General features: G+C 37.6%; 2 protein-coding genes across 9 annotated transcripts in view; one reads left to right on the forward strand and one right to left on the reverse strand.

The window, feature by feature from the left end:
• Window positions 1–10,435, forward strand: part of DYNC1I2 (dynein cytoplasmic 1 intermediate chain 2) — a 30,954-nt gene extending 20,519 nt beyond the window's left edge. For all 4 annotated transcript variants that reach the window (XM_080622136.1, XM_080622139.1, XM_080622137.1 and 1 more), the window contains 10 exons: window positions 199–361; window positions 454–553; window positions 1,090–1,215; window positions 2,181–2,327; window positions 2,656–2,769; window positions 2,990–3,123; window positions 4,120–4,264; window positions 5,107–5,247; window positions 6,277–6,402; window positions 7,093–10,435. In XM_080622136.1, the coding sequence (XP_080478262.1) occupies window positions 199–361; window positions 454–553; window positions 1,090–1,215; window positions 2,181–2,327; window positions 2,656–2,769; window positions 2,990–3,123; window positions 4,120–4,264; window positions 5,107–5,247; window positions 6,277–6,402; window positions 7,093–7,206 (1,310 nt within the window). In that variant the 3' untranslated portion in view covers window positions 7,207–10,435. The remainder of the gene's footprint in view (window positions 1–198; window positions 362–453; window positions 554–1,089; window positions 1,216–2,180; window positions 2,328–2,655; window positions 2,770–2,989; window positions 3,124–4,119; window positions 4,265–5,106; window positions 5,248–6,276; window positions 6,403–7,092) is intronic.
• A 281-nt stretch (window positions 10,436–10,716) lies between these two features.
• The window catches only part of SLC25A12 (solute carrier family 25 member 12), a 50,692-nt gene continuing 44,607 nt past the window's right edge, over window positions 10,717–16,801 (reverse strand). For 4 of the 5 annotated variants that reach the window (XM_080620271.1, XM_080620273.1, XM_080620274.1 and 1 more), the window contains 5 exons: window positions 16,610–16,750; window positions 14,546–14,684; window positions 12,104–12,262; window positions 11,821–11,911; window positions 10,717–11,301 (listed from right to left, as the gene is read on the reverse strand). In XM_080620271.1, coding sequence (XP_080476397.1) covers window positions 11,115–11,301; window positions 11,821–11,911; window positions 12,104–12,262; window positions 14,546–14,684; window positions 16,610–16,750 — 717 coding nt within the window. In that variant the 3' untranslated portion in view covers window positions 10,717–11,114. The remainder of the gene's footprint in view (window positions 11,302–11,820; window positions 11,912–12,103; window positions 12,263–14,545; window positions 14,685–16,609; window positions 16,751–16,801) is intronic. The other variant, XM_080620275.1, reaches the window with a different exon arrangement.

A 16,801-nucleotide genomic window follows, 5' to 3' on the forward strand; every position in this document is an offset into this window, starting at 1 on the left:
TTAAGTTGAAATTAATTTGATGTATGTTTTAACTATCAGCTAGCAAGATATAAAATGTAAAAATGTGTCTCAAATCTATGAGTTTAGGGAACAAATTTCCCAACATCATGATAAATACTCTTGTTATGGTTTTCTCTTTCTCGGAAGGAACTGCTGAAAGCATGCAGTCCAGAGAATGTTTGTCTAATTCTTTTCCAGCTGCCCCTCATGAACTTACAGAAGAGGAAAAACAACAAATTTTGCATTCTGAGGAATTTTTAAGTTTCTTTGACCACTCTACAAGGATTGTGGAGAGAGCCCTCTCTGAGCAAATCAACATCTTCTTTGACTACAGTGGGAGAGACTTAGAAGACAAAGAAGGGTAATGTGAATGTTGAATACTTTGCTGTGAATGTCCAATATTTGTAATTGAGAAAGTGATCTAAGATGAGTATCTGCTAATTGCCTTTATAGAGAGATACAAGCCGGAGCAAAACTGTCCTTAAATAGGCAGTTTTTTGATGAACGTTGGTCAAAGCATCGTGTTGTCAGTTGTTTGGATTGGTCATCTCAGGTAAGTTAAACAGTTATCTTGGTAAGTTGTTCAAGTTCTGTGAACTTGACCTGTTGATAAGCACAGCTGATACAGGCTGTATTTTTTGATGTGCTCCTTACAGGCTCTGTAATTTGCAAAAAGTAAACAGATCTGTTAATCTTTTGTGAAAAGTAGCTAAAGGTTTGTATTATGAAGAAAGTCTTTGACATATTTGTTTCTTGTTTATGGACTACTTCATAGAGGTAACTGTTGCCTCACTAAAAAACACTCACTTAAAAGTTCTGTCTGTTACATTTAAAAGCAAGTTATGATGAAAGACAGAACAAGACCCTAATGTGTATGTTAATACTTTTTTTTTTTTAATGAGCTAAATTTGAAACAATTACAGTTTTAACTGGCAGTTTCTCATTTATATATAATATAAGGTGGCTTTTGGGCTTTGATGAGGTTTTTTAACCTTATTTTGGCAAAAGAAAACAAAGGTTCTGGGATTGTCTGGACTATTAGGTGGTCATCTTCCTTACTTTGAGATTTTTCCTTTTTAACTTGCACAGTACCCAGAATTACTTGTAGCCTCTTACAACAACAATGAGGATGCACCTCATGAGCCTGATGGAGTGGCCCTCGTATGGAACATGAAGTACAAGAAAACTACCCCAGAGTATGTCTTTCACTGTCAGGTATGATTCTGTCTCAGGAGGCTAAAGATTTTATGTTGATGAACTTAGACAAGTACCTTCCTTATGCTTGTCAACATAATGATTTCGTTGGGCTGGCATTCACTTTAACCACATGTATTTGCAAACAGATGTTGATAGCTAGAGATTTTGAACATTATTCTGTTTCAGAATTTCTGACATCATTCAGAATTCAGTCTGGTTTGAGAACTCATTTTCTTATTTTAATTTTTTTAAAAAACAAGAAACCTTCTTGTGTCATGGTTGAACCACAGAGAAGGTTTTTAAGGAGATTGAGTGGGATTGTATACTACTAGAGCTTAGTTTACTGAATGAAATGAAATGAAGATGGCCTGAAGAGATGGAGCAAGGATGAAAACTAGAAACATATGAATTAAGAAACAGGCAAAGGGAGATTTTCTGGTAGCTTTCTGAAAGGTAAAAGCATGCAAATCTCTTCCATTATGCCAAGCCTGGAATAGCCAATTTATTTTCAAAATGCCATAATTCTGGAAAATTGCATAGCTGAATCAGAATTTAATCTTGTGTTGTCAGATTACTGTCAGAGCCCAGGTTGAAGAAATAACTTTATTGTATCGAAATGGATTTGTACATTCTCTAAGAAAATGACCACAGAATGTGGCAAAATGTCATTAAAGTCTTGCGCGTTACTGGGCCTTCCCTTGCTAACAAACTGTACTGGGAGGGATACAAATGTAGACATATGAAAGAAAAAGAGGCGGAAAATGTCATTTTATAAATACAAATTAAAACAAAAAGACTGTTGAGAGTTTACAAAGTGCTTGTGAATCCTTAACTGGACAGTGAAATAGTGTATCAAATAAATCTAAGCAAATTACTTACTCTGCTGGTTGGTCCCATTTTCTTTAGATTCGGGCATAGTGTTGTTATAGAGTAGTTTTTTGTGTATTTTATGTATTTTGTTGTTTGATTTCTTTTCCTTTCAGTCAGCGGTGATGTCAGCTACCTTTGCAAAATTCCATCCCAATCTGGTGGTTGGTGGCACATACTCAGGCCAAATAGTGCTGTGGGATAATCGCAGCAATAAGAGAACCCCAGTGCAGAGAACTCCACTTTCAGCTGCTGCTCACACGGTAGGGGGTGAAATATCTTCAAGGACTGTTCCCTGTTGAGATGTATTTAACCTCTAGGAAACTCTGTCCAGTGCACTTGATTGATAATGCTTACATGTTTATGTCTGTATTTTGCCCATGCTATCACTGAAGAACTGGGCTGTTCATAAAAATCAAAGTGTCAGAAAAACAAGTATTAGTTTTATAGGGGAGTATTCTTTGTGCTATACTGCAGTCAATCTTTTTATGCTTTGTTAAATGGTGAAGTTGTATGTTTTGCGTTTATATTACACCAAAATTAGTTGCTACTTGGACTTTCTTTTTTCTGATAATATTTTACATTTCTTAGCACCCAGTGTACTGTGTAAATGTTGTTGGGACGCAGAATGCTCATAATTTGATTAGTATCTCAACTGATGGGAAAATATGCTCTTGGAGTCTGGACATGCTTTCTCAACCCCAGGTAAGATAACTTTGGAGATATAGATATATATAGATATATAGATATTCCAGATTAATATTTTGTAAAACTTTAATGAATCTAAAAAGCATTAATAAACGTTTTCCTAACACACAGAATTATGCTCAATAGCTCAATAAGTATGTGATAAAATATTTCCTTACCTGTGGAAATGTTGTGGGTTTTTTTTTTTTTAAGCTAGTTGCTGATATTTTCTCTACAGGATAGCATGGAGCTGGTTCACAAACAGTCCAAGGCTGTGGCTGTTACATGCATGTCATTCCCTATTGGAGATGTCAACAACTTTGTTGTTGGCAGTGAAGAAGGCTCTGTGTACACTGCGTGTCGTCATGGCAGGTGAATACAAACTTTAATTGTTCAAAGGAAATAAATACAGTGAAAGGATGAGTCCTTGCATGCTCTGCACACTCATAAAATCATTTACAGTGTGTATTTACTCCTTTGTTTTGAAGGAGTTCAAAATAGCTGTATATGATCTCCAGTGCACACTGTTTCCTGAGTGAGAGCTTTATTAAAACCAGAAGAAGTTGGAATATTGAATTGGTACTGTGCTGCCTTCAGTGTCTAGGAGTTGTTTGTGCTGATGAGGGCACTGTAGGTCACTGCAGTTTTATTCATCTGAATTGTAGCAGAACATTCCGAACTTCATATCGGTTCTGTAGCTAATTGTACAGTAATGTCACGCACAAATCTTAAATTGGCCAGCTTTTCTCCTGCTGGTCAATCTATTTTGAAATTGTCTGACTGTATCTTATCAATTGCTTTCTTAAATATAATTGAGTGTCCAGGTTTCATCTCAGATACACATCACCGTTGCCACACAGTGTTTTGACTCCAAAATACCTCAAATTGTATCACTTTTGTGTAACATCCTTCCCATCTGCCCCCCCCCCCTTCTTTTTCATCGCTTCTGATAGGAGGCTATAAAGGATATGTTGTTACTGGTTTATATCCAAACTCTGTCCATGAGGTACATGGAACTTCCCTTAAGCCTGTGGGAGTTCTGTGCTCATTCTTGAGGACTGGATTTTGTTCTTTGCATGAGAAATAATGTGGTTAAATGTGTGGACTGGTACCTGCTGAATGAGTGTCTTCTCCCTATGGTACATTCTGGCACTTAAGGTTAGCAGGAAATAGATGCTGAAGTTAAGGTCCGTATCAAGCCTGGTCTTCTGTGATCCTGTGGTGATGAAGCCTTTTGCAGTGGGGTAACCTCCATAGAAAGCAGCAAAATCTTCTTGTGGCTATATTTAAATTGCATTTCAGTGCTGTCTCTGTCTGCAGGTGTACAATTTCCAGATAAATTAACCTTGGTTATATATTCTAAAACAGCAAAGCTGGAATCAGTGAGATGTTTGAAGGACACCAGGGACCAATCACAGGTATCAACTGCCATGCAGCAGTTGGACCTGTAGACTTCTCACATCTTTTTGTCACCTCTTCTTTTGACTGGACAGTAAAGCTTTGGACAACCAAGGTAACTTAGATAGTTCAGTGGTTTTCTTCATAGTCCTTGACACAAGGTGGTGCTATAATGTAAGCTACTTAAGAAACTTCAGTAAACTGAAATCAAATTGTATGCAGCTCTCTTGGTTCCTAGCAGCAGGCCTGCAAGAAGGAGACAGCTGATGAGCAAAACTATAGTTAACAACATAAAGCTTTGCTTTCAGATTGTACATCATTTGTATACTTGCGATCCATTCTGTTCATCCTCTTGCCCTTTGTTTCACTAATTATTACAATGTAATCAAACATAAATCATGTTGTAAAATCAGTTACTTTGTATTATGCACAACGCAAATGTTTTGCTACAATTTTGTGGAGGGTTAAGGGGCAGCACCAAAACCTGATGTCAGTTGAACTCCAGGAGGCTCACAATTGAAATATCTGTCTTTCCCACTGCCAGAATTACCTCTTTCTCTGTTAGTTTGATGCCCTGGAGGATGCAAAGCAGAGGAAGCACTGTTGGAATCTCCCCGTAATAATCTGAAGTGCTGTCGCTGAATTATCATTGGCTTGATTTAGAACATTATTAATTTATTGAATTTACAATCTTTTACAATATTAGCTTGCTACCGATTGTTTTATAGTAGCAGCCAGCAAAAAGGCTGCGTGCTTTGGAAAGCATCCGTTTAACAATAGTATTAATTTGGGAATGCTTTTTTGCAGAGGCATTTTTTAAAATTAAGTCAAAATGTGAATCACTCTGTAGTTATTGCTGATAATGCTGCTGAAGTTCTGTATTTTGCTTTACCCGTTAGCTTTATAATTTTGAAGTGCAGAGTTTGCGTATTGCATTGTTACATTTGCTTTTTTCAGAATAACAAACCCCTCTACTCCTTTGAAGACAACTCAGATTACGTTTATGATGTGATGTGGTCTCCAACTCACCCTGCCTTGTTTGCCTGTGTGGATGGGATGGGCAGGCTTGACCTGTGGAATCTCAACAATGATACTGAGGTGAGGCTGTCAGGTTAACAGTCAAATGCAGCTGGAAAGTGTTTGTATACTTAGAGGAGGAAAAGATGTCAGAAGTTCAGCATAGTGTTTTGGTTTGGGGATTTTGTTGTTGTCCTTACATAGTCTGTAGTTCCAGTAGTTTGTGTGTAATAGATACTATTCTTTGGTTACAGGTTGTTACTCAAATGATTCCTCATAATGAGTAACAGTGGTAATTAAACTGTTTTAACTGTAACAAGAGTGCAAAGCATCTGTCAGTGTAACACTGATCCATGAAAAGTGATTATAGACCTCCCGCAAGTATGGCCTTGGCAGCCTATAGCTTAACAGTGTCAGCAAACCTCTTACCCCCACACTGCTGTTCCAATTGCCATATTACCTTTGCTATAATAATACTGCAGTGAAATTACAATTTGCTGGCAAACTTAAGAGAAGTGAGTATTCGAGTTTTCTGGTGTGAGTTACAAACTTAATTATACTATAAATCTTTTCTGAGACTTAAACTTCTTGGAGGTAGGTGAGAGGAAGAACCTGGCAGATATTCAGTACTTAAAATTTCACTTTCTTAAAACTGCATTTAAAAGGGAGAGCAGTTCTGCAGCACCTTATGCCAGCCTATGGCTTCAAACAGGAGTTACCTGGTTCTAGCCTTTGGATAGGATTCAACCTGCCAAAGCAGCTCACTTCATCCCTGCCCTCTGTCATAATCTTTCTTGAGATTGCAGGGCTCCTCCTTGCTGTCTGATTGAATGCCTGTCAGTGCCTCATGTCTCATGACAACAGTGTGGTGCAGGTGTGCTTTCTGATAGAGGGTGCTTGTACTTTGGCCAAGGAACAAAAGATGTGTTGTTTTGGTCATGTCACTGGTGACAGCTTAGGGCCACTGAAAGTCTGAGATCTGCATATTCTGTGTCAGTGGAAATGTTGGGCACTTCCTTTGATGCAACACTGAGGGACTAGGAGTGTTCTGTAACCCATAGCTTATGGAATCCTCATGCATTTTTATCCATGTGTTGTAAATGGATACAGGTGCCAACTGCAAGCATTACTGTGGAGGGTAACCCTGCTCTGAACCGCGTGAGATGGACACATTCTGGGAGAGAGATTGCTGTTGGTGATTCAGAGGGACAAATAGTTATATATGATGTGGGAGAGGTATGTATACCCTGTATTGTGCAAACTACGTTGCAAAACACTTGAATTTCTTTGACTTTTATTTAGCAACTTGCTTTTAACTTTTTTCCCCCTGTGATTAGGGGTAGAGGGTATAATTTTTATTTTCAAGTTAATGTTTACTTTTTGGGTCTATTTTGGAAATAGTAGGATAACTTTTTAGCATGTTACATGGCGGTCACTGAGAAAGTAGAAGTATTATTGTGAGGCTGGTGAAATAAGATGAAAGAATCTTCTTTGTAATGGGGACATGTGAATTCTGACCACAGCTTGAGAAGTGCAGAGCAAAACATTTTACAGTGAAGCAGTCCTGACCCTGTTCCTACAGGGAAGCTGTTGCTATTGCAAGTCTGTGTACTGCAGTAGTACGTAACTAATTGATTGGATGAGGATATAGCATTAGTATTCCCCTTTTGAGGCATCCATCTCGGATGGAGATGGATCACACAAGCTTGTAGTAGTATCATTACATACTTAAATACACAATTCTCAAATTCGGCTTCCTTTATTAGTTAGAGCTTTTGATGTTCAGACTATTTCAAAAGTTACACTACATAAAAATAAGCTTTTCTATTGGAACCTCTTCTGAATGTTACTTAAGTGCTCTGCTGTTCCAAATGAGCTCACTTCTTGTTTATCAGTAGGCTCAAATAACATTCTCTTTGTCAACAGCAAATTGCCATTCCTCGCAGTGATGAGTGGACTCGGTTTGGTCGAACCCTGGCAGAAATAAACGCTAACAGAGCTGATGCAGAAGAGGAAGCTGCAACTCGCATACCAGCGTAGATCTATAACAATAGGCAGCAGTGGTAGTAGAACGGTGAATGATCTGATGCAAAGTGCACGTGTCAGTTCAAGTAATAGCTTATGGGAGGGATATATGGATTCAACTGTGGACTTTGAAAATATATTAAGATTACTGAAAATCAGATTGTCACTTTTTATATATAAATTACAAGCACATACTTGGATTTGTGTAACTTTTAATACAGTTAACCTTGACTTTGCAAGGACCTTCTTTTGCTGAAACACTAACCTGGTGTAAATTTGCTATTGGGCTTCTGAAATTTCCACTTTGTAACAGTATGTCTGAAAAGTGAAAGTTCTGTTTCTAAGCTAAACTTTACATATTACAAAGACTAGCCTTCATTAGGTAGCTAATCTCTGAAGCATTCTTTAATTTGAATTACCCATGATAATAAGCATGCATATGTTCCAAGTAAGTTTCATTGTTTATATATGGATAAGGTAGTGGGTAATATATGATAATAAAAAATTGTCTGTAGTTCCAAACTTGATAATTGGACCTGAATTAATGAAATACATATTTAATACCCAGTTCTTTTGTTTGAATTGGTGCATTAAAAGGTGAGACTGATTCATGAATAAATATTGTATGAGCACTTGTCAGCTGCCCTGACCCCTCGTCTGTGACCCTTCAGTAGTTTGAGAGTAGGAAGTTTCTGGGAGCTCCTGCTTTCATTTTACTACACGCAGCAGAGCTGTTTTCTACCCCCCAGCCTCCACTTCCTACCCTGGCAATCAGACAAAAGGAAAAAGGCTGCTGTTGTCAGTCCTTTCCATAGGACAAGGAACTAGATTTTGACTTAATTTCTATAGCATGATTAGCATTCTGTTAACTACAGACTTGCTACTAATTTTCCATATTAAGTATAATAAAGACATCTGCATTAACAGTTTTATTGAAACAAAACTTCTCAATGGCTTGAAAACAAAATGGTTGCAATTTCTGTTAGATTTTTTTTTTTAGGTTAATTTTTTTGAGTACATCTTTCTCATAAAGTTTCCCATCAAGATCAGTTTTGGGGTTATGGTTCATGGGGGACATCATTATATTGTTTGGTTGGGGTTTTTTAGGTTGGTTGGTTTGGTTTGAGCTTTTTTGGTCAGTTTTGGGGTTGGTTTTTTTTTGGGGGGAAGGTGGTTAAGTAAATATTCTGACTTGTACTAATTAGACACTAAACCAGCATCGATGCCTTTAACTTAGGACTTTTAAGTTTGGTTCTGGTAGTCTTAATCTGCTACAAGTTTATTGTTTTGCCAGAAGAGCTGCTTTATATGCTTAAAAGTAGGAAAATAGGTTTATATTCCATAATCAGCTTTAGGTCTAGAAGTACTCCTATTGTTTCTATGGTGTTTGTGTTTTAAATTTGGTTTTGGTGTTAGGGTTTGGTTTGGGGTTTTTTTAATGTTTCTCCTTGTCTCAGTTCTGTTGCGAGTAGCTCACAGAGACACAGGCAGCAGTCTTCAGGAGGTTCTCTTTCTCACTGGGCTTGAAAGTGAAATAGATTTAGGCTTCCACTGGTGTTGACTTGTCAAAAGTCCCCCTTCAATAAAAAGTCATGCTGTTCACTTTGAAGAAAACATACAAGGTAAATATCAACCTTATGACAGCAGCTATCTGTTCAGTTGAGAAACGTGTGAACAGGTACACCATGTGATGATTTTTACCTTTGAGGCACAAGAATTCTTGTCTTGCTGTTTTGGACAGTTGGTTGGGGTTTCTTAGCTTTGAGTAGGTTTTTTGTTTATTTTTACTTAAATTGTTACTTCTCATTTATTAATAAATACATTTCTTTCAGACTTTGTTACCAGAAATCCAGTAGGTAAGGCTTTTTTTCAGTGGATTGTGGCATAAAGATATAGGTCATATGGCATCAGTTTTCCATATTTTTGACCTTTTGGTAATATTCAATTATTACATTTCAGTACTAATCTGTATTCATTCCTGCTTGTGTTCCTCCCTCACAAAATAGTTGAGTACTGGTTAAAAACGTTGTAAAGCCCATACCTACGACACAGAGACCAGCAGTGATGTTAGGTACTGTCATTGATCATCCTGGGAGACACACTGTCCAGTTTTGGAGCTCTAAGAAATACAAATGCTGTCTTGCATTGCAAAGTCTCCTAAGGCCTTGATCAAGTCAGTCAACAAGCTGTGACTAAGATGAAATGCCAGTGGTCGGTACTTGCCATTTTTGTATCTAACTTACAAAAGCGCAGAACAAAACATAGATACAGGAGAGAGTTCCTGGGAAGCCTGTCTCTATCTAGAAAACAGCACAGAACAGGCAACTCTTTAACCTGAACAGGAAAAAAATCCAAATAAGGACAGGAAGCCTTCTAATGTAGGGGTTTTTTTATATATATATAAAAATATAAAAAAAAAACCCCAAATACACACACATACATATTTGTACATATGTATGCATGATGCAGAATAGTGATCAAACTCCCAAGTTTAACACATTGTAACCTCTAGGTCACCAAATAGCACCAAATTTGTATCTTGCTTAGAGGCTAGAACTGAAGGAGGGCTTGTCTGTACTTGCAGTGTTCAGTTTTTAAGGTGGCCTTTCTTCATAAGCTGATTAAAGCTTTTCATGTTGGCCTGCTGTCACCTCGGCAAGAAAATAACCACCTCAGGTCAGTTCATACTGCTGGGACAAAGTGTACTGCGGGATGTTTGACCCTGAGAGAAACACATAGAACTAAAGATGGGAAGTTATCTTCAGTAAGCAAGGCTGGCAACCCACTTCTCTCTTCTCTGGCGGTAGGGGTACTATAACTACTTTTCCTCTGGCTGTAGAAACCCAGACTCCCCTATTCCCTGTTACACCTTTGCATTTTAGAACTACACCATATAACCTTTTGGCAGACATTAAGCCAGAAATAGTTCAAGCTTTTTCTTTCTTCTCTCATTTCTACTCAACTGGAAGTGTAAACAATCAGTTTTGTATATTAGATTAAAGCCTGTCTGTTTTCCAGAATAACCTAATATTTCAATGGTAAAACAATCTGGAAATAAAGAGAATGCCTTCAACTTTTTTAATAAAAAGTTTTCAATTTGGGAAAAATCACTCAGTAAATCCTGAAAAAGTTGAGGCTGCTAATAACTGCCAAATACTGTGTTTTAAATATGCTACCATAGGGGTAGGATGTATTACACATCTAGTATTACCTTGTATTTTGAGAGAATTTCTTGTTAACAAAGCGGTGCTGCAAAATAAAATACTGTGTGTGCTCATCTAACTACTGTCTTCTCTTGCACTTACAAGCCAGCACATTGCCTTTTAATACCTTTGCTGTAATTAGCACTGAAATATGTTCCTTCAGAGGCCACGTCCTGCGCTGTACATTCATTAAATGGGTGCATCTAATCTTTACATTTTAATCTGTGATCCATAATCTGTGGAGGGGGAAAAAAAAAACCAACAATCAATTGGACACCTTTTCTGTAAACACAAAGCAGTGAACTGACTGAAGTGGTTTTAAATAGTTTATTGTCACGATTGTTAACAAAATGCCTTCAAAACATTCTGTACATTTCAAACTATTTTGAACTGCAATACTGGTTGTGTAAATGGATATTGATATAGATGCCAGGATGTCTCTGTACAAAGATGTACAATATGTACAGTAACATTAAATGCAAGCTGTGCAAGGCAGTCTAGGCTACAGATTCATGCCGCTGGTTAAAATAAGGCATAGAACCTCAGCTTCAATCAGTTCCTTGTGTGCAAATAAATAAATGCAGGTATATATCAATATCAGAAAGGAGTAGTTAGATTTGCAAGCTCAGTTCAGCTAGAGCAACATGCAGCTGACTGGAAAAAATACAGTTCCTACTCTGGTGAATTTTTTCCACTGCACCACTTGTTAGGTTCCAGGATTCAGCTGCTACTTGGTTGAGCTGGACTGATGGCAGGAGATCGAAACTTTGGAAGGTACAACCCAAATTTGTTTTCTATTCCAGCAAATGTGGCTGTAGCAAGTCTGTATCCACCTATGTGCTCAGGGTTAACAGGAGGAAGATCTGAAATTCGAGTTTTGAGGGTGTGTTCTGATCCAGAAGGTTTGCTGTTTAAAGAAAGAAGAAAAGTCTTTCCTTTATTTAAAGCATTTTCTTAAGCCTGGATAACTCTATAAAATCTAGACTAAATACTTTAGGCTTTTGTTTGAGTATGGAAGGCTGTTAAAGCTGACCTTAATTAATTCACTTCTATGTCAAGTAAAGTTGAGTTCAGACCACAGCTTCATGGGAAATCAAGGCCAAAACTGAAGTTACATTTTTACCAATAGCTTTGTTAAATACTGTTAACTTTCACTGGCATGGGGGAAATGGACAAAATATTTTGCTACAATGGAAATACAAATTAATGTATTAAAATAATATGAGATGGGTCTTCATCTCATCTGTTTAGAAGTAGCATGCAATTATCTCTCAATTTCATAAGGATGGGGGGATTTCTTGCATACTGCAATTTTAAGTACGTAAAGGCACCAAGTTTAAGTGGTCCCATGCATGAGGAAAAGAATAAGATTGTTCTTAACTTCACAGCTTTCTTGTGCAAGCTAAAAAGCAAGTATCTGACTTACAGGCCTCCAAAATCGACATAAAGCCATCTCTGCAGAAGTTCATAAGTGACCAAAGTAACACCAAACTGGGGCGAAGATCTGAACACACGAGCTGTTAAATATTACATATCACAGTGTCAAACAGAAGAATTTCTCAGGAGAGAAGCTGAACATTTTTAACAAGCCATAAGATTTTTTTCTGAATCAGACCTTCCAAATACTGCTCTAACTTGAGTCCTTAACAAAGCAAACTGTTAGTTTGCAGATCCAGGATCAGGCCTAATATTCAGAGCGTGTTTCTCACCTCCAGCTCCCTTCCAAAAAGCTGAAGCACCTTCTTCCCTTAGAATCTTTCGAAAGCAGTCAATAACTCCACTGTATGTTGTCTGACCAGCGCGAGCTGCCACTTGCAGTCTTGTCTTGATGACATCAGCAGGGGTTACCAAAGAAGCAGCAGGCACACCTTTTAGAAGAAAACCACATTTAATTTGCACAAAGATGCTCGTGAGAGGGAGCACTTCTGAAAAATGCAACCATAAACTTTAATTTTTTTTTCCTCAAAAACTAGGCTTTACTAAAAATGCAAGTTCTTACACTTGATGACAATATAAACTGTTGTGCTTGATATAATCATTCTGAGTTTCTTCTAAATTTAAAGGCTATAACTTATAGTAAAGAAAACAATAATTAATCAACAGCAATTCTCTCAACACATTCTAGTGGGCTGTCATTAACAGTAGTTTCAAAAAGATGAGAGGCATTTTTAAGTTCACTTGTATGTTATACCTGTAATAAGAGATATCCATAACAAAAATTAGTTGTGCAACCTTACTGCATTTCTTAAAGCTCTACAACGTTTTACAAATTAAGTGGATGATTGATCTGAGAAATTGAATACTACACACATGCATCTATTAATAAGAAAACTACTACTTAAACCATCTATTCTGCAGAATTATGTCTGTACTGCTGTTTGCACTGTTCCGTAGGAGAACAGATGCTGCTTACTTCAATAGGCAAGCCATAAAAAGACTGAGGACAATGAAGGTATTTTACAAGCCTGCTTAGTACCAACAGCATGATACTAGCCAACAGTGATGGAAGAACAAATCTCCACTTCCAAGGCAGCACTCTCAGCTTTCTAGTCAAAGGAAAGGAGAAAGTTTTCAGAAGTGTACTCCACAGTATGTAACTGTGATATCTGAGGTATTTCTGAATACCGTACAAATTTAATTCTCTTTAAAAGAGGAGCCATCTTCTGACTAGAACTTTGCAATTGATTCTGACTTCTGCTGAACTTTTTCAATTGGTTAAAATTGAGCTAAAATTTTAACAAATCACTGATCGGCATAGGTCATCATAAACTCTGAAGTGTCACAGGCCGATTCAGGAGGTTTTAAAGGAAAACAGAAGCAATGTCGTTAAGCCCACAAGCATACACTAATAGCAACCATATGCTATTTTCCTTTACAGCAGATACGTTCAGACTATTCTTTCCTGCTGCGCACACGTTACAGGAATAGATGGAACAACTGGGAATTTGAAATTTGAAGTTCAGAAAGGCAAGTTCCTGTATACGCTATAAAACTAGGCCAAGATTTACACACATTTTTAATAGGGTTCATCACTTAGTATGTGTGACCCAGAAACACTAATCAAATAAATGAAGAGAAGCTGTGAAGTCTGTAATCTAAAATTAAAAACATTTATATGAGATACAAGTTAAATAATAATATTTATATGTGCTTCTAGGAGTACAGTAAGCTAAATAATTTTCTGCTTCTGGTAGCTCTTAGTTGCTTGAAAATAAGCAGGGCTACAGGTCTGTGACTAGTTTCCTAGCTGGTCTCTCCCTTCCCTCTGGTGCAAGGAACGCACCAACTGGCAAAGAGCAGGTGCAGCCAAGCTCTGTATCAAGTCCAGTGTGGGAAACCACTCTTTACACACAGACAGCTCATGACTGATGTATATACAGTGATTCCTTATGACTGTAACAAGTAACAGAAGGTCTGTTCAGCCCAGTGATGTTTCTAAACTGCACAGATTCCAACACTGAATCATTTGCGATTGAGAGGCTGCAGATGCCTGGTTTTCGTCCTAGTGATCTAATCCCTGGCAGTGCAGAATCTGGCCACCTCTATCCACATTTTTATATATCCACCACTGCAGTTCCTACAACTAATATTTTTATATCACTTGCCATTTAGTAAAACCACCTTTTTACCACAGCTGCCTGTTATCTTTATCCTAAAGATTCTTGAAAAGAAGCCTTAAAATATTTTAAATTTCAGATTATGATACTTTAACTTCAGCTTCTTGACAAACTAATGCCCTAGTTTTAGCAATTACATTTGAACAAAGTTTCTTCTCAGTTATTCAGGAATCCAAAACTTGATAAGTCATTTTCTTCCTAGCTCTTATGATCTCTCATTTTATGTTCATCAAAGATTCAAATTAGCCTTCAACTCTGAGAGCACAGTAACAAGTAAAACCCCATTGAGACAGACAGATCAGATTTGACTACAAGTTGCTGAGCTGCATTACGCTGTTTATCCACATTATGCAAATGTAATTAGCTCTCATCAAAATTACATCGTCTCCCACTAAGGGTAACAGTGATCAAATTTAGATTAAATCAGATACAATGGTACAGTACCCTTCCTTATATGGGGCTACTGAATGAATATTAAACATTACTCACTAAAAGAAAAAAAAAGTACTTCTGGAAAACATTCTGCAAAATTACCTGCAATGGCTCCAGCTGCAAGGAGATTAAGTCCTCCCACATGGCCATCTTCATCAGCAAGCATCAGTTTACTGTGAGCATAAACAGGAAAGTAGATTGCAGAAAAGGGAATGTCTCTGAGGAAACATGCTTTGGCACCCTGTCACACAGAATAGAGACATAATACAAATACATTTTATAAATAAGGTTAGAATTGATATCAGCAAGCAGCCTGAGCCCACAAGTACCAACTCTTTTGATCTACCAGGTAAATAACACAGCAAATGTCTCAGGAAACAGAAGATGCACTTGAAAAAGAATAAAGTACATCTAAAGTAAGTTTCTAGAATGAGGAAGATTCAAGGTTCGTGTCTGATTTCAGTACTCAACACATGACATCAATCCTGACATCAGTACCTAGAATAAATATCTTTTATGTATGATCCAAGTGTGATGAGAAAGTGACAAAGGTCTGTCCTTACATCTTGCTGACAACAACCCACAATCTCAGAAGGAGCAAGACAAGTCTTTGCATGCCATTTTTTCCACCAAACACAAAAGCACTACTAAAATATCAGTGAGTACTGTAGGACCTCATACTGGTCTCCACTGATAGTCATCTGGTTGACTGAAGAAGCTGCACTGGAAGGTTAGCAAATAGAGGGAAACTGCTGCAAAATGGGAGCTGTTTAGTAAGTGGAAGACACAGGAAGACAAAACTAGTGGCCATAATAGTACTGCAAGGAGTAGCTCTTAGCCACAAACTGGCATTAAAGAGTTCCTTAACAGAACTTTGCATGCTGTAAAAACACTGGAATTCTTGGAATAAAACATATCTAATACTCTTAGTAACTCCAGTCATCAATCTGTTACCAACTAAAATAACTCCTTCTATACAAAGCTCAAATGAGCCATCACATGTAAAAAAATCTCTTTTGTATACCCTGAAACCATGCATGTTAAAAAATGCCACTCCTTGCCTAAATACCCTAGTGGTATACTCCAATCTTCAGCCTCTATGCAATGGAGCCACCTGAGGCCAGTCACCGATCAGTTACATTAACAGACAGCACACATTACAAACCCTTTGTGGTTTAAACACACCTTGTTTCTTCAATCATTTTCATACAGATACTTTATGCTCCAAAACGAGTTCTTTCAGTTATTCACAAATGAGAATGCAATTCTGAAGAACAGCGTCATTGATTAATTACTGCAAACAGAAATGGTAATTTTGTCCCATGTACCAAAATACCTGTGATCTTCAGGAATTTTAATGGCCCTGAATCTCATCTACTGAATTCAAACCAAAAGCTTCAGCTCTAAAAGTAAATTTGCACATTTTTATAGCATTATTGCAGGTCTATGGACAGATCACGTAAAACAATGTTTTGTAAGTGCACAGCTATTACAACTGCAGAATTTACGTATTACCCCTTGCACTGGCAGAAGATGCAGGAAGAAATACTCTTCCTTGTTTAAGAAAACTAATAGCTTCTGCTCCATTACATCTGATCTGTAATGATGGTAGTAAGTATACCTGCAGGGAAGGAGTCTGTTGACTGGCATTCTGCTGAAGTACAGTACAATATGGGCTTTTTTTTTAGTGGAATTTGTTATCGACAAATCCAACCACCTCTTAAAAATCTGAATCCTACTAAACTCTACTACTGTTTCACTGCCAGCAAATTATTAAGACAAAGAGAATATCCTGCTGCAAAGACAACAATAGATTCAAAATAAATATAAGAAAAACACACAGGGAAAAGCTACAGAAACTTTCCACAAAACCCCACCAAATGAAATGATCGGTGCCAGAAGCCAGCAGGTCTGCAATACAGGACTCCCTGTAGCTTGGCATAAAAGCCCAAAAGATAGCATGGGGGAGTACTTTTTTGTATCCCACTGCCATTAATATAGAAGTGGGGTTTCTTCAGTTTTTCACTGTAGTGCTGCCCTGCGGGAAGAGATTGGTTTTAAATTCAAAAGATGTCATTGTTTTAAACAGACTTTGTTTCAACAATGGAGAAGTTTAGCATAAAACATACAATGATGAAGCCACTCAAAGCAGAAATAAATACATACCTTATAAAGCCCAAGAAGGCCCAAATCTTTCATAACAGAGATGGCACTGACTCTGGGTCCTGTAGTAATTTCTCCTGCTACCTGCAACCGAATCTTTACAATCTCCAGAGGATTAGTGAAGATGACTTGGGAAGCTCCTGCCTGCAAACCCAAAAAGAAAATGAATTGCATTACTAGAGCATGCGGCGACAG

This window comes from Psittacula echo, assembly GCF_963264785.1.
Source record: "Psittacula echo genome assembly, chromosome: 6".
NCBI classification, from domain to species: Eukaryota; Metazoa; Chordata; class Aves; order Psittaciformes; family Psittacidae; genus Psittacula; species Psittacula echo.